This window comes from Neopsephotus bourkii, unplaced genomic scaffold, assembly GCF_033783945.1.
Source record: "Neopsephotus bourkii isolate Nb327-2 ecotype Australia unplaced genomic scaffold, CSIRO-AGI_Nbou_v1 NB_741, whole genome shotgun sequence".
In the NCBI taxonomy this organism is placed as follows: Eukaryota; Metazoa; Chordata; class Aves; order Psittaciformes; family Psittacidae; genus Neopsephotus; species Neopsephotus bourkii.
Genome location: NW_026901239.1, coordinates 2,475,980 through 2,493,521, shown reverse-complemented (window position 1 = coordinate 2,493,521; position 17,542 = coordinate 2,475,980). Strand labels below are relative to the sequence as shown.

The following is a 17,542-nucleotide window of genomic DNA, read 5'->3' as shown; positions in this document are numbered from 1 at the left end:
GACAACAGCAACTCCCACCACAAGATGGTGGGACAATGGAAGATTCTTTAAGTTCTCCCGTGTGCAGTGCTACATTTCTATTTCAATGGCAACACGAAAACTGCCTCCTATATGCTAATTTTATTCCTGCTTTCTCCATAAGCCATAATGAGATTGTTCTTTGCCCTAGCTGTTCACCTGAACTTACCTGTATTAGAAAAAATTGCTTTTATTATTATTATGCTGGCAAAACCCAGCCACTTATATAATGGCTTACTCAGCCTGCAGAACCATGTCCCCAAGACAGGTGCACACATTATATACACACATTACAGACTGAGACAGAATATTATTTTTTCTTCCAATTACCTATTCATGGTAAAATTATTTTAAGCAATTCATGAGGTTTTACGTTTTCATACTTACACATACAAAACCAGGTGTAAGTAAATCATATTCAATAAAAGACAAGTGATACCTTACAGTTATTAAAAAAAAAAAAAAATCCTGTAAGGATTAAAGCCTCTTCCATCTGTCCAAGAGATGCAGTTCCAACAGCTTGGACATGTTCAGTTTAATTCAGAACAGATAGAGATAAATCCTTAAGGCATTTGAGTCCCTTTGTCCCTTTTGGGGTAGTGGTGGGTGGAAATAAGCATTTCTAGGGCTGTTTCTTCAAGGGTGATGAAATATTCCTCTCCCTTACTGTTTTGTTACTTCAGCAGCCGTTTTCTCTTTTTCAGAAGTGCATCTCGAAGAGCCAGCTAAATAGAAAACAAGAGGGGAATATTCAGGTAAGGAGACAGTAACACTCACATGAACAACCCTCTTCAATTTCTTCCACCCCCAAAAAAATACTAGCAGCTTATCAGCTAAAACTGGGAGCATAACTGGCCAATGCTAACGACTAAGGTGGTAGAAATGCTGTGGTTATTTAGCTAAAGTCAGTAGTACAGTTCAAGAAAGAGTGGGGCTTCAAAAAAAGGTTTGGTACATCATTAGAAAACCCCAGATAATGAGGAAGATTAGATTAACATAAACTGTCCTTCCACTGACTCATGTTCAGTTAGATGAGATCAAGAAAAATCTTCAGCTGAGCAGTAAGTAGGATTAAATGGCATTTTTTGAAAGAGTATTACAAAGCTTCTTTTCAAAGTGGGAAGGAGGGATGCTAGAAACCTTTAAAAGTGCCATATGACTCTAGAGAAAGATTTGGTGTATATTTCAGACATGTTTTTAGGGGTTCTAACACTACGCTACAGAATCATAGACTCAGAATAGTTTGGGTTGGAAAGGACCTTAAGATCATCAAGTTCCAACCCCCCTGCCATGGGCAGGGACACCTCGCTCTAAACCATGTCACCCAAGGCTCTGTCCAACCTGGCCTTGAACTGCTAGGGATGGAGCATTCACAACTTCCCTGGGCAAGCCATTCCAGTGCCTCACCTCCCTCACAGTAAAGAATTTCTTCCTTATATCCAATCTATAGACAACAGCCTGTTTTATTCTACCACCAAAGTGGGAAGCGGAGCACAGTGTCCTACAACTGTAGTACTCTAATCCACTTTAAACTATTATTTCCATATCATGGCCTTCACAACTGATGCTGTGGCCTAACTTTCTGTGAAAACAATGAAGTATTTATTCTTTCACCATTTAGCTATTACATTTAAACTTGAAATGTTACTGATGAGTACTGAAACCATTCAAGATGGCTTTTTAGAAAAGGGGAGCCAAGCATAAGAATCATTGTAACAGCAGTTTCTTCTAAGTGCCTGGATTGTTGGTTTGTGACTGTGTGTTTGCGAGCTGGGTGAACATGGTGAGCCTTATTTGTGGTAAGCAGAATGATAGCAAATAAAAAGACTACAGGGGATATCAGTCCAAGTCTTCATGTTTAACAGGAACACACAAGATGTTATTTCTGTATTGAGTCTATAACCTGTTTCACACTTGCCACTCTTAAGGCAAGATATTGCAGACAAATACACATTACCCTATTTATATGACCCTGGAAACAATGGAGATTTTGTAAAAGAAGTATCTGAATGCACTCTAGCACAAGACAGAAGAATACAAAAAAGTAACACCACACAACTGCATTATTCTAGAAATTTTTCTTGGAACATGCTCAAAGGAGTCCAAATGTGTAACACCCTGTAAAGCCTTAGACGGGCCATCTGCCAGGTTAGATAAAAGGATTTTAAGGCATATCGTTGTTGTTAGCACTGACTTACTGTACCAAGGTGAAACACAGTAGGGCAAGGCAGTATGCCTACACCAGTGCTCCAGCAACAGCTGCCACACACAGTTCAGGCCTGATGCCCAGTTGACGGGCACCACAGGAGAAGGGGGCTCCCTGTCCACATGCCTCTCTTGGCAGCTCTGCTGTCCCACGTGCCTGGGGTTAGACAAGTCATCCCCTCAAGTTTCTGCCTTGCCTTTCCAATATCCCTCTAGCCACCCCTGGTATGGCTGCCTACAGAAACACACTGTAACTGGACTGTCAAATAGACATTTGTATAGCCTCTCCCAAGGACCACAGCGAAGCTTAGAGCTAAGGAAGCAGCAGAGGGCAGGGCTTCACTAATGAGAGCAGTACATGGTGAAAATACTACGGCAAGCTAAACCGAAGCCTTTTTGGTTTTCCTAAACAGCTTCAGATAGATAGCAAGTAACATTTATGTCTGTGCTTTAAGTACATTTATGACAAGCTATTAGAGGACCCGAAAGCCAAGCCAGGCCAGGTCAGATGAGTTTGCAATATAGCAGTAACAGGAGAAAGGTCAAAGAAATAATAGAGTGAAGAAGCATACTAAAAGCTTGTCCCCCAAAACACTCCTCCGTATCAAGGAAGCTACTTCTATCACAGTATTATATCCAGGGTTCTAACATGAACTTCAATTTACATAAGGGAAAACAAACCGTATCATGTCCTTCGTAACCTACACATGACTTGGCAACTGGGCTTAGTTCTCAATGCATACTGAAGCAGAGACTGACAAAAGGATTCTTCACCACGACCATCTCTGAATTACCTCCTTGTGACAAGGTTCACAAGAAGCCATCTCACCCAAAGGCCTTTCCAGCAATTAAACCATCAAAATCAGCAGCAGTGACTGAGGGCACAGGATAGACAGCACTTCGCCAGCATTTCAAATTTACTCTCAGAATAGCCCATCTATTTTCAACATTAAACATTACCTGTTTTTCCCTGAAAGACCGCTTGGTTTTTGTCCGGACACTATGGCTGTATCTCATCATCATGAAGTTCTTGTGCTTCTGCTTTTCTTTGTTAGAAGAGCTGGCAAATGGGTTAATTCTTGTTTTCTTTTTCACAAATTCTTTTCTGTCCGTTTTTCCAGCCTAAAATAGACAACATAATATAATTTTTCATTCCGTACAGTTAATATCATCTGCTAAGGTGAGAGGTTCTATGGCAGTAACAGTAAATGCAGGTTGAGTATGACTTTGTCATGCACTTTTCCATGCTGACTGTATTTAAGTCACAGTGAAAACTGGGTGTGTCTATTTTCATTGTCACTTGTGACCAGCAAAAGGCTGTTTATTTGTTACAGCCAAGCTACAACAGAAAAAAACTATACAGAACATTTCTCAAAACACAGATGGCAGTTGGACACCTCTCCCTTACAGATGCTCTCCACCACCTCCTCTTTCTGCAGGAGACAAACACAAACCTAGATCTAGACAGACACAGGATATGAAATCTCCCGTTAGATCCTCACCTTTGCAGTTGCCAGCCTGGTCTCCTTGTCCGATTTAGGCTTCTTGTGCAGATGTTCAATATCTCTGAGTGAAAGCAGCTCTCCCCTGTACACACAAAAACCCAACAGAAGGCCATCACAAACAAAACTTCACCTGGCAAGGAAAACAAGATGCCCTCTTGAACCTTTGCCTCTCACTCAGCTCTTACATCACTGTCCTTCCATAAACTTTCACATAAACACTTCTTGTTCTCAGTCTAATCCTCATGCCTGGGACAACCCTTACATAAGTCTCTCAATTCCTGTTTTCAAGTCCTGCTTTAAACACAAAGTTCATGCACTCTGGAAATACAGTCGTGCAACTACTGTTATGAAACCCCCTCCCTCCCACTGGTCTGAACAAGCAAAACAGACTCTTGGTTTCCAACAGCCCCTCTTGTCTTCTCTCCCAGATATAAACAAATCTTCCAGCTAAGATCTGTTCCAAGCTGTGCGGCTCTTTGCCTCGTGTCACCAGGAGATATTGACACACAGCAGAGCTCCATGCTCTGCTGCAGTTAAAAGCTGTATCACCAGATTATAAGTGATACAGGGAAGAGAAAGAACTCATTAATAGTCCATATCCCACCTGCCCTCCTCCTCTTCTTCATCTATTTCAATGTATTTCCTCTTTGCAGCTTTGCCAGGTGCAGAATTCACTTCTTTGGAAAGCTGGGCAAGACGTATTTTGTGGAACTCTTCTTGAGTGAGCAGCCTGCTTGTACTGACTGCTGCAGCTTTGGCTTTTCGTTCATCTATGGGCATGCTTTTCACCTTCTCTGCCTTTTCAAAGAAGTACAAAACACGAATCATCCAGAGCTTTGCAAACCATTTTTATGCCCAATCCATGACCCCTGCTTCCCAAATACTTGTGTAGGAGCAATATCGTTGGGAAATGCTACAACCAGCTGTAAGGTTTCTTTATAATCTTACCACCCAACATGTCGCACTAGAATAAAAATCCACTCCACATTCCAGAGTGAGTAAAAGAACCTCATGTAAGTATCATAGCTCTGAAGGAGTTCACCCCGGGACAGTTTCCAACCTCTCTCCCTTACCTAACAACATGGGTACTTCTGCACAAGAGCTGAAGGGTACTTCAACCCCACCAGTCAAGCTACTCCACAGCCCTGTATAGTTATTTGTGAGCAGCTGTGTCAAGGTGCAGAGCAAGAGAATCTGGTTTGATATTACCAAAATATATATTTGGGGTAGAAGACACACAGAACTCACTACTTCTTTTTGCTCCTCATCTGAAGAGTGATGCACATCAATCCATTCTCCATCTTCATTATCTTCTTCCTCACTCAGACTAGCACTTTCCCATCCATCTGCTCAGGGGATGAAGCACAGAAAACTGTTAATACAGATTCTGCTTAACTGCTTGAATTGGAAATAATTTAAGCTTGGACTGGCAAATACTACTTCAAAGTTCATTTCCAGTGTTTCATAACACAGAAAAACTTTCCTCTAGGGAGAGAAGCTTAACACCTTAAGTTTCATAGGTGTAAAACATTTGTCCCTCTGCTTTTCCGTCCTTCAGTATCTATCATAACAAGCAACACAGTATCAAACTCCACTGAGTAAACTGAACTTATTTGAGGATAGTATGAGTTCTTGGACAGACACAGACATGCCCATGGCAGGGGGGTTGGAACTAGATGATCTTTAAGGTCCCTTCCAACCCAAACCATTCTGTGATTCTATGTGCAAGCCATACAGCATGTGACACCAGCAAATAAAGTCAACAGACACCAAGTTTTACGTCCAAATAAAACCTTAGTGACAACAATGCTCACTAAAGAAGTAGTAAAGAAAAAAAAGACCAACCTTCTTCTTGGGTTCCTCCCTTTTCCTTTTGACTCTCGACATCCAGTACTTCTGCTCCTGGAATATAATCTTTGGCATCCAGTTCTCCGTATTCATGGATCCTGGCTTCCAATGAAGCCTCAGTAGGTTTACCCTGTAAGTTAACAAAATACATGTTACACAGGCTAGTATTTTAATGTCCATAAATCTATCAAAAAGTCTGGGGAGAGAAGGGTGCAAAATAAATTCTGCCTGATAAACTAAGAGAAGATCTTTAGTTACTAGGAAGTTGAACGAATTCTAGGAAGATGGTCAGGCTTCTGTAACACGAGCCTTCTCTCCATGAGTTTGATAAATCTGAACTAACGGAATCTTGAAATAAGATGACACCAAGTCAGAAAGACAGGAATAACACGAGCTTATGTTCATGGCTAGTGGAATGCACGTAAAATAACACTTACCCTGAATTTCTTCTGCAGCATCTCTGGATTTAGGGAACGGAATAGGTGTATCAGGCATCTTGCAGACATCATCACATCTATCCAGAAAATAGGGAATCAGGATTAAATACAGAAAAGCAGACTTCTGAGCAAACTGAAAGCCCACTCATGCCTCCTCTGAAGTTATAAACTCCCTCTAATTTCACAGTGCAGGATCCAGCTCTTCCTTAGGACTAAAACTTTATTAACAAGCTGTTTCCCTTCTTTGGCTTTGTCACTTAGTTTCCCTGCCATAACTATCCTTGATTATTTTGTCTCCTACATTTATACACATAAAATACAGAGAAATGCAACTAACACAGAAAACGGTACCTCTCAGCCCAAAAAAAAAATAATAAATTAAGACGTCACTATTGTGAAGGCTGTAACTATGGAGAACCAGTTGATACAGGAAAATAGTTTTTAAATCATATCCAGGTAAAACACTCACTTTTATTTTTGTGAGTCTTGTACTGAACAAGGTCTTGGAGCAGATCTTCAGTCATGGCCAATGGACATCTTGCAGTGATTTCTTTTATTGCATTGATTCTGAAAAATGGCAAGTGATTTATTTTGTTAACACCACAGCTGGGAGAGGCTCCCACTGGCCCACCAATAGACTGAGTGATCTGGAACTTGAAAAACCTTACACAGCGTTTATATAAAGTATAAGAAAGAACAGGACAAGGAGCTCTGTGCCATGGTTCTCCAAAACCATCCATCTTTGGCCTCTACTCTACTCTCCAGCCATTGACTAGAAGGTCAGAGAGGTTATTTCTTTCTAGAAAGTATGTAACAGTTTCACTAACAGCAACATTTACACTTGTCAGTAGTGACATTTGATCCACAGAACAAATTCAGAATCCTGAACTAGGACACTAGCCACTCACCGAGTATATACCAGTATATGTGTGTGTATACATATATATAAAATATATATAGGTATATACCAATATATTAATTCACAGACAAAAGCTCTGCCCCCAAAGTAGAAATAACAGTATCCAGGAAACAAGAAAAGTAGAAGATCAAACCAGAAAGCAGAAAACCCACACCATCATAAAATCCAGAAAAGTTAAGCCACAGCAGTAAGCCCAGAAACCCATCATTCTGAGGAATTTAAACCACTGCCAACAACAATAAGGGAAGTTTCTGCTGAGATACTGTCCTAACTCATTTTTAATCAAGCAGGCTCTGTAAAGAGTAGTACAAATGACAGGAAAAAGTTGCAGGTCGTTCAAAACACAAATATTTTTCTACATTCAGAGTTTTACAGGTTTTTTACTATTCTGTACCCACCCTACGGTCATGACCTCCCCAGAATTCTTGTCAGTAACAAAGTTGTTGGCAATGGTCATTAACACTGACTGGATAATCTGAAAATAAGAAAAAAAAGGTTAAATTAACAATGCATATTTAATAAAATTGGCAAAATGATTATATATTAACATACAACAGAACATCTTCACAGAAAGAGCTCAGGACTTGTCACTAGAACCTGCAAGTATTTTCTAGACAAGCTCTCTCTTGCAGAAATGAAGGCATAAGACATGGGTTTCGGTCTTCTTCCCCTTTATAGAAAAATATCCCTTGGAACTTGCTGAAGTAGCCAAAATTACAGTAAGCTTTTAAAGACTAAGGGTCTGACCAGATTCCCTTTTACCCCACTCAGTTCTGTTCTGGTCTGCTGTCCTTTTTTTAACATCACCAAGCACAGGTGGAGTACTTACCTCAGGTGGTACTAGCTGATGTGAAGCCTGTGCAGCAAACAGAAGAATCTTTGTCACTTCTGGAAGAAAAGAGGGAAGAAGATGCTAAATGTATATTGCTGCAGCTCACCCTGGCTAATAGAGGCATCCACCAAAACAGCCAACTCTAACCACTCAGCCTAAGTCTCAAAGCCATTTCAGCCTGAAGTTACTTGGGACAACTATTTCTCCTTTCCCACCAAAGGAACTCACCTGGTCTCCATCCCAGCAGCACCGCTGGCCCTTAACAGCCAGTTAAGACACAGAAATGCTCTACAGCTAGAGTGAAAAACACTAGTAAAACAAAGCAGCAAAAGGCAGTCAAGCTTTACTAACTAGATAGGGTTTGCAAGGAACCAGGGACTCAATAGATGCACTTCATTCCATTGCTTGAGTTTCTCAGACACTCAGAAGCAGAGTGCGCACAGCTTCCATAAATGTCCAAAGTTCTTTGCACTTCTAGCAGTCATAGCCTTTTACTTCCTTCATCCAAAACTCTGTGGAGTATTCATACTTCCTACTAACCTGCTGCTGCCTATTTGTTTACAGTACTGCTTCTAAGAAGTGACTGTACATGTGAGATGATGGGACCAGCAGCATTATCTATTAGTAGCTACTTACCTCTCTGATGGGGCTGTAGGAATCTCTGAACAAAGGGGTAAAAATTAAAAAGAAAAAGCTGCAAAAAAAAAAAAAAGTAACAGGTTAGCTTCTTGTCTCTTAGTTTAAGATCACCTTCCTAGACCTATATGCTGTGAAACAACCCAGCATGCTTCCCAAATGCCTCTGATTTTTTGCATGGTGCATTCTAACATCCTGAGTTTGATAAACATGGAGATGAGGAAGTGACTTACACAAAGGAAACTGAAGGCTCAGCCACAAGCTCTGTGAAATCCAGAGCAGCTCTTGTCAGCCTGTGAGTAATTCAAATTAGGGCACTCTGCCTGGTACCCTACAGTGTACCAGTTTGCCTCAGGGACACAATCTTGTCTCTCAAAACAGAAAGACACCAGTAACACCAATGACACTTTGGCTATATGTCAGAGTGTTGTACATGAGCAGTCACTGGACTCCTTTGAAAAAAAGCTTTCTCCTTTGAATAATCTCCCAGGAGCACACAGGTCTTGACAAAGACATGCTCTCCTGTATTTGTTAGGGAAAGCTCAGCTATTCCAGACCAACAAGCTTTCTCTAACAGAAGTCACTTAGTCCCACACAAGTCCATCCCACTGCACCCTTCCATGAGGCCCACTGGCAACTAACTGACCATGTATCTGCACTTTTCAACATAGAGGAAAATTAAACCTCATACTCCAGAGGCACAAAGCCAGAGCATGCCACCACCCAAACTAGGCTGCCTACCATCAGAGCATTGTAAAATTAACAGCATATCTACCTCATGTATTCCGACTAGCCTAGATATTAGGTCCATGAGCATCATCTTCACTTCAAATCGTTCCTTAGAGCTCTCCAGCTGCTTCAGCAATTTCTCTGCAAAGTCTAGAAGAAACAATAACAGATTTGTGGTAGACTTAAAAAGCACAAGGCAGAAATCAGCCAGGATTAGCCTTTAATAAAGGCTGTCAGTTCCATTTGAGTTTTTAAGCCCCAGTGCCTTCACACACAAGAAATTAAAGGTGGCCAGAGCACTTCTCCCAGTGGAGAAGTTTTTCTTCTCATATGCCTAAAAGGTCCAAAGATGTGCACAGGTTCAGCAGAAGAAAACTAGCAGAAGTTCCACAGCATCATAAGCATAGGGTCAGTATTTAAAGCTGGGGGGTTTTAGGTGTATTTTGGGTTCATCTGAAAAAAACCCTAGAGGTTCACTAGATGAGGCTAAGACCAAGCCAAGTGCTATTAGACAAACAGACTAGAACAGGAGATACACTTTCGAAGGGGGTAAGCCAAGGAAGCTGTAGTAAACTACTCTCCTATCACCAATTTATGGGTTTCAAACATAGAACAAAGAAGTGGAGAGCCACATCCTGATCTGTAACAACCCCAAGCAGATGCTGTAATACTGTTCCTTCCTTGTCTGACTATCTCCAAGTGTTGCACTACAATAAGCAGAAGACATCTGATCTTATTCTCTTCAAGTGCTACCAAGTTCTAGCATAAAGCACACAGTAACTATCACGTTGTCACATTTGCATCTACTTGTCACTCATTGTCCTTGCTCACTTGTGTCCGAGCTTCAGAGTCCAGGATTAAGACTGATCTTGAAAATGACAATACACAATGCAGGTTTACCTTGGGGATCATGAATCAAGTGAATAGCAGAGAAGTTGAACACCTCTGGCTTGCTCTTCTTTTTCTGTTTCTGCATACAAAGAAAGACACACATTTTTTTCTTTCCACCTGACCTATGAGGCAACAAGAACTATATTAAAGAGTTATTTATGAAGACACCACACACTTGAGAAAGTAGGGGACCACACAAAGGGTACCCAGAGCAGAAATAATCCACAACTTGGACTTTAAGCCTGTTTCAAAACAGCTGTCTTGCAGGTAAGCACAGCATATGCCTGGCCAGTGGACACTAGAACACTTAAAGACCTTTACCTAGAAGAAATGACAGAAGGTAGCTAAGTTGACAGGGACAACAAGATCTCTGCACTTGAAGGATTAAGCTAAAACACTGCCAAGTCAGGCACACCTCACCTTGAGAACCTTCATCGCTTTCTCTAGTTTCTTCTTGCGCTTGGTGGTTTTCTTGTTGGTTGCATAGCGCACCATCAGATCTCTGGCCGTGGGAAGATCGTCCTTGAGAAAGAATGCAAGGAAAATAAGACTTAGGAAAGCAAAGGATTTCTTAGCATTAGTCTTCAGACAGACAGCAAAGGCATCCTGCTATAAACTGGGGCCAGCTGTCAGAAACACTGAACTTTTTTGTGAAGTGTAGAAACATCTAAAGAGGAAACAAGATGAAAAATTGACAAAGCAGACACACTGGCAGAGCCAGGGTTATTAGGATGACAGGCGTATGATGAGTTTGAAGAACACAGAGGAAAAGATTTAATCACAACACCCACCTCAGATTCTGAGTCACTGTCTTGTTTCTCATCTTCATCTTTCCCTAGAAAGAACTTCAAAGCAGCAACTAACACCTGAAAAGCAAAGTAAGTTTATGTAGGACAGGACAAACTGACAAGAGTATTTAAAATACCCCTACATCCACATCTGAGGTTATACCAAGACTCCCCTAATTTTTTATAGGCATGGACATGAACAGAAAGCAAAACGAATCACAGAGTAAGCCAGGGTGGTTTACTGAGAGTCAACTTTAGCTGACCAGATACCACCTCCTCCCACAACACAAGTGGTATTTGAAAATAAAACAAAGACCAATCATCAGTGAAGCTTGTTAGCAATTACAAAATAAATTGCATCTGCAGGAAAAATTGTAACACCCAATTTTAGCAAGTGATTTCTGTTCTCACCTTTGTCACTTTTGAAAAGCAGGCAGTTGTGATGACATTGACTGTTTTGGCATCATTCCTGGCATAAAATAAAACATCACCTTTCACTTTAAGTTTGGCAACTTCAAGTTATTCCCAGAAAAACTCCCATGTGACTCCTAACAAGCAGGAAGCTCCTTTAGAATCAAACCTCTCGATGTTCCAACTAGATTTGCAAAGTAGTACCGATTCACAAAACCAAACCTCAAAACACCCATCAGATCAGTCATCTAGAGTGAACTTACATACGTAACAAGAAAAACACACCAAAATTCCTCTTCCCAACTGTACCTCACAAGCTGTATGCTAATATTAGCAGCTGTTATGTGCAAGAGCTCCAAGAAGTGAGCTGCACACTGCTTCAGTTTGAAATGCAGTACACACAATTTACATACCATTTTCAACTAAAACATCAAGTATTCCACCTAACTAACACCAAGACTTCACTCAAGTGTTTCTTCCCATCTAAACCCCATTCCAGATAATACAGCCCCTCTGGAACAAGTAAAAATATAGTGAAGTCACTGTCCCCTGCATTACATTTTACATTACATGATGCAAGTGATGTCAGAGTGGTTACATACGGTAAACCAGGGAATCAGCACAACCCTGCCAAGCCTACCAAATATTCCTTCTGTAAAGCTCAATCATCACATCCAGAGATATCTTGGCAGCAGTGGGATTGCTGTCTCTCAACATAGTGTACATGAAGTTCTGCAGTGCCTAAGAAACAAGTTTGGAAACATTTTTTGCTACAAGTCTTTCACAGTATCAAGAGACTCAACTGAACTACATTTGAAAACCAAAACACTTACTGTGTTTACTTTGTTGTTTTTGTGTTTAGCATTGACATTCTTGATGTCTGACACAATGTGAGTATATAAAGTCTGTGAAGGGAGAAACTCAAGTTAAGGTTTAAGTTCACAGCTGGAAAAACTACAAAAAGTTATCCCGTCAAGTCTCACATATGCTTTATTTTCATGTACTTGAAAAGCATACTTACACTAAGGCAAGAAAATCAACCCCATGAAGTATTACTTAAAATGTCCCAAGCCCTACTCCACTCAAGCATGTTCCAATGGCCAGTTTAAAAATTCTGGTGGCAGAAAGCAAGTATTGCCACTTCTATGGCAAAAACCACCCCAAAATACAGCTTTAACCAGCAGCTAGTGCAGTTTTAGTAGTTTTCCTCCAAAGTCCTCACAAAGAATTCAGCAAGGCCTACTCTGACAGCAGCCTCTTTAGGCTTTTCACCTGCAGCCACATCCAGGCTGCTCCACTCCAAACACAGAACCTGGTAAAGATATTTACAGCTGCACATTCCATTGTTAACCCAACACACAGCTTGAGTTCGCCTCTGTCAACTGCCGAACAAGCAGAACTAACTTCAACTTTCCTATTTTATTACCAAGGAAAGGAGAAGAGCTGCCTGCCAGTGCTCTGCCACTTCCAGGCAAATCCCACTGGAAATCAAGATGGGTTTTTTTAAGCACAGCTCACCTTTCGTAGAAGCTTATCATGACATCGCAGCAGTTGGAAGAAGAGCTCCAGCAAACTCGTTGGGTTTATCAAATTCTTGTTTCTTAACAAGATCAAAGCCTTACAGAATGTCTGTAAGAGAAACAGGGATTCGCATCCAGAACTTTGTAATACTCACCAGTTTCCATCTTTCTTAAAAAATTAAAAAGTGAACTGTAAACTCTCAGCTCACATCTAAAGGGCATATTTTAGCCACAGAAGGGCTCAAAACACCTTTCAGTGTAGGTCTTACCATACGCAAGTCCACATCCAAGACTGTGTGGTGGTAGGACAGCAGCTCCTTCAGCTGTTGAGGAAAACTGGCCATGTGCTCTGGGTAGCAGTGGGCAACCTGGATGGAGACAGGTCATTACCATCCTATCATAACCTTTTAATACACACAAAACTAAGTTCATAATGCACAGATATAAGAGGTACAATGCAATTAAAAAATTGTTTTCAGAAACTTGTACCAAGTGCTCAAACACAAGACTTACATTGCTGGGAACACACAGCACTGCTGCAGAAACCTCAGACAAGACACAGTTTTACAGCAGCTCTGGCAACATTAACAGCCAAATGTGCCACAGCCACCACGCTAAGGGCAAAGGCTCTGCGGCTGGTGCAGGGCTCCAGGCCGGCGTCACAGCGGCCCTTCAGAGGGGCAGCACCTTACCTGTGCCAGGAACATGACCAGCTCGGCCAGCTCCTTGCTAGGCTTGTCTGGTTGGAAGGTGAAGATCTCCACATGGGACTGGTAGTGGTGGTACTGCTGGAGGAACTGAGCACACACAACAGGGCCGTCAGCTGCTGAGCGGCGCAGGCAACACTTAACACACCCAGCCCTACATCCCGCCCCGGCCCCCCCGCTCGGCCCCGCACCTCCTCGGTGTAGGAGGTCGGGTCGCGCTTGATGAGGTTCTGCAGCTGCGGCAGGTTGCTGGGCAGCTTGTTCCCCTGCCGGCACGACATGCTGGCAGCGCCACACCAACCCCGGCCCCGGCCGCAACACGTGAGAGATCAGCTGCGCGTCGCCATCTTAGCCCGCCCCTTCCGACCGGCGCCGCCGAGGGACAAACTTTATCGAGCGGTACCTCCTTCCGCAGTGCTCCCTGATTGGGAGCACGTCCCTGCCCTGCAGTGGTCATACGCTCGTCTCGGCTGGATGACATAGCTTCATTTGGTGCGTAAAGTCAGCTTTTGAGTGTTAAGTGCTACCGGTTAGTGCAGCAACACTGCCGAGGAGCTAGATCTGGCCCTTAATTGTTAAGGATATGTGGATATGTCAGCAGCGTGGGTAGGTTTTTATTCACACTGTGATTTCCAGGTGGGGTGCCCGAGGGGCTTGCAGCCCTGAGATCATCTTCAGGACATAAAGTGAACTCTTCAAGTGAGACCGAGACCAAGACCAAGAAGAGAGCTTTAAAAAAAGAGCCTTACCATTTACAAGGACAGGGGAAGTGAGGATAGATTGGGTGGTACAGGAGAACAGTACCTTTAGATTTTTAGTAGCTGTAGATACAAAGCTCCTCGGAGGTGACACTCCCTCCACCTCACATTTTCAGGACGATGTCACAACACATCTCAGATGAGTGTATAGCGGTGGTGAGCATTAAACGTCGTGAACACTCAATAAGGATAACAAGAAACTTAGAAAGTTCTTTCTAATTCAGTTGTCTTATTAATTTATCTTTAAAACAACGCAATAGAAAGCTTACCTCTTACTTTGTATAGCTTTTATTCCCTTTAGGTAACTGATTATTTATGCTGTAGAATAGATTTACATTATTATTTTACAGAGCATACTTGTTTTATATATCAGCGTAAAATTAAGGATTAAACATGGCATTGTTACAGGTCCAAACTTATGATTATTACTTCTCATTCAAGTGAGACAAGGCTTTTCCCACTAAAAGACTTTCATTATGACAGTAAGAAAGTCACAGCCAGCTGTAACCACCTGAGCACATTCACTGACTGACTTCCTGTAACAACCTGAACATGTCAGTTCAGATTAGTTCTGGCTTTCCCCAAACCCTTAAAACAATTGGGTTCCTGCATAGGAAGCACATCCAGGCACAGTGCCTGCTGAGACATGCTCCAGCTGTCAGACACTGCTGATGCTGCAGGTACTGAAAATCAAGTACAGCTTCAGCATTTGAACAGGAAGCTCTGCAAAGCTGATGGACCACTTGCCACTGGCAGGGACACTGTAGACTTCTAACTGTGGTCTAACACATCTTCTGGTCGGTCACTCACTCAACAAGTCTGGGGTGGGGGGAATATATATATGTGTGTGTGTATATATATATGTACATATATATATACACACACACACACACCCATATACACACACATACATTTAAAGCTTCCTTTTCAGGGTCACATGCAACTTCTTTTCAGGGGAATACACACATTTTCACTCACTTCAAGTACAGACACCTACAAGAGCACAGCTTAAGCCTGATAGGCTGGATATCACTATTGATGGTTGGCATTAGAACCTAAGGATGAAGGAATTTAATTATTTAAAGAATAAAGAAAAAAAAAATCTGCCTTCTGTCACTTGCTGTTCTTTTTAAACACTGATAAAGCTCACTTTAAAACATAAGCCAGGACAATAGGGCTAAGAAAAAATAATTAGGATTTCACATAATGATCTTTAAATTGATTAATGTCATCAGTATCTTGACATGCTTAGTTTCTGCTTTCAGGCATCTCTGCTCTATTGAAGACTTCAGTGTAGTATTAAAAGAAACAAACAGTATCATGTGATTGTGAACTTTCACTCAGCACCCTTCAATCACATATCATCACAGACTAGTTTTGTTAAAGAGAATGTAGAACTATACAGCTGTTTAAGAGTAAACTGATCTAATACAGCAATAAATTATGAACTTGATGAAATATAACACTTTAAATCAGCTTTGAAGACTAATAATTTTGGAAGCAACCATGTTAGAAACAAACTTTACTTGCATCATTGAAAACATCCATAAAAATCTACTGGATTTTCTTCCTAGTAGGTTGGTAAAAATAACATTACAGCTTTTGCTTCTACAGAAATTAAAGCTTTTGTTTAAGGCTAGAAAAAGTCTAAAGACTGAACTAATTTTTCTACTTAAAACCCAGCGATTAGAGTAACCATAACTATCATACAGCTTGTTTAACAAAATCGTTATTTGCACCTTCACTACTACAGATAAGAAAATGCTTAGCGTAAAAGTTTTTATAGCCTCTTCAGTAAAAATTAACTTCGTAGCCTTTTAAAAAGATCCTAATTTCTTAACTAAAGCAAGGAAACAAGCTACTGAAAAGTTTCTTGTTTTTTTTTTCTATAAACAAAGCAAACATCCAAAAACCATTCCATAAGCTTACCTTAATTTTAAGAAAGCAACAATTTAAACATAAAAAAATCTGCTCATTAGGAAACAAAACTAGATGGTTTCTTTGCTGCTGATATGGCTTTCTCAGCTATTACAAAGGAAAAGCAAACATTAATCTAGTGAGGAGCTCCACGTGAGTATTTATATCCCAACCCCCTTCTCTCCTGCACACTCATTAGTCTGATTTCCATGAGCTCATCAAGCCAGGAATGCTTAAATTCAGGGGGGGAAAGGGCAACTTCCTTTGTTTTGTTGTTGGTGTTTTGTTGGTTTTTTTTTGGCGGGTGTTTTCTTTGAGGTGAGAATTGGAGATTTTGTTTACTCTAGGTTGTTTTAGGGTTGGAATCTATGGAGTATATCACCTGTGCTATGAGTAGGATGTGTTATTTAACATAATAGGGAGCTTTGCTGGAAGAATCATTAGGCAGTGTTAAAGGGTGCAAAGTATGATTTGTTTAATTTATGCATGATTACTTTCTGATCTGTATATGGATGCTAGTAAGCTTTGGCTTTTCTTTTTGAGGATTCTGAGTTGAAGTTTTTTTGTGGGCTACATTTAATACAATGTTATTCGCTTGATTTATTTAGTCTTTTTTTTGAGTGTTTTCTCAGGCCAAACAAACTGATCACCTGATGGTTTAAGGGTTCCTCAGTCTTGCATTGTAGATTTGTAAGCTATTCCCCCCATCCTTCCAATTCTGGGAAAAGTCATTCCTGTCACACTTGGATTTTGCCTTCGCTGGGTTACAGCCCAAGACAGAGGTCCCCTGCTGCTTGACGTTCTGACAGTAATTGAATGTTGGGGTGCACAAATAAACTTTAATGTTAGAAAGAATATCAGCCTAGTGTCTGCTGGCACTGTGATGCCACCTATTTGAATTTGTTTTATTTGAGCTTCCAGTAGGTACATACATTTTCTGATAGGCTTAGGCAGCACAATGAGAACTGGCTGAGGAATGAGCAGAATGTATTCCACAAACTGTTACATGGAGCTACTCCAGTTGTCCCAAGTCATTCCTTTTGAATTTATCCACCACTCTGTGTCATGATTCAAACCCACAAGAAGTTAAGAGGTAACACCAGACCTGACCCATGTTTGCTGCTTTTATTTTTCTTAAAGAGAAGGAGCACATCATAAAGGTATGGGGAACAGTGTATTGCACCATCTTCCAGCAGCAGCAAAGACTTTGATTGTTCACTCATAAATAAGTGTGGGTGTTGAAAAGATAAGGATATCTGCTGTGGCAAAAGAAAATTCTGCACTAATTCCAATATTTTTCTCTGCAATTCCCAGGCGTTCTCCACATGTTTCTGCGTGTGAAGAAAGCTTTTACTCTAGGCAGGAAAGGAGCTGTGAATCTAGTTTCCACTAGAAAGTAGTTGCAAGTTGCTTGTAGCAAG

General features: G+C 41.2%; 1 protein-coding gene across 1 annotated transcript; it reads right to left on the bottom strand.

The window, feature by feature from the left end:
- Positions 1 to 394: 394 nt before the first annotated feature.
- On the bottom strand, positions 395 to 13,748 carry SDAD1 (SDA1 domain containing 1). Its single transcript, XM_061354681.1, has 22 exons — positions 13,638 to 13,748; positions 13,432 to 13,536; positions 13,009 to 13,107; positions 12,738 to 12,848; positions 12,053 to 12,124; positions 11,860 to 11,960; positions 11,220 to 11,277; positions 10,812 to 10,886; positions 10,441 to 10,542; positions 10,030 to 10,099; positions 9,176 to 9,279; positions 8,401 to 8,458; positions 7,762 to 7,820; positions 7,331 to 7,407; positions 6,483 to 6,580; positions 6,014 to 6,090; positions 5,574 to 5,706; positions 4,977 to 5,074; positions 4,333 to 4,526; positions 3,726 to 3,810; positions 3,184 to 3,345; positions 395 to 743 (listed from the first exon to the last, which is right to left on the bottom strand). Exons 1-22 carry the CDS (start codon positions 13,725 to 13,727, stop codon positions 693 to 695), a joined length of 2,079 nt encoding a protein of 692 aa, XP_061210665.1. The 5' UTR covers positions 13,728 to 13,748; the 3' UTR covers positions 395 to 692.
- Positions 13,749 to 17,542: the final 3,794 nt, after the last annotated feature.

Coding starts and splice junctions, on each gene's coding strand:
- SDAD1 (XM_061354681.1), bottom strand. CDS start 13,727: ATGTCGTGCCGGCAGGGGAACAAGCTGCCCAGCAACCTGCCGCAGCTG. Junction 10,543..10,811: donor ACAGTGACTCAGAATCTGAG/GTGGGTGTTGTG, acceptor TTCTTTCTCAAG/GACGATCTTCCCACGGCCAG. Junction 9,280..10,029: donor CTTGATTCATGATCCCCAAG/GTAAACCTGCAT, acceptor TGTTTCTTCTAG/ACTTTGCAGAGAAATTGCTG.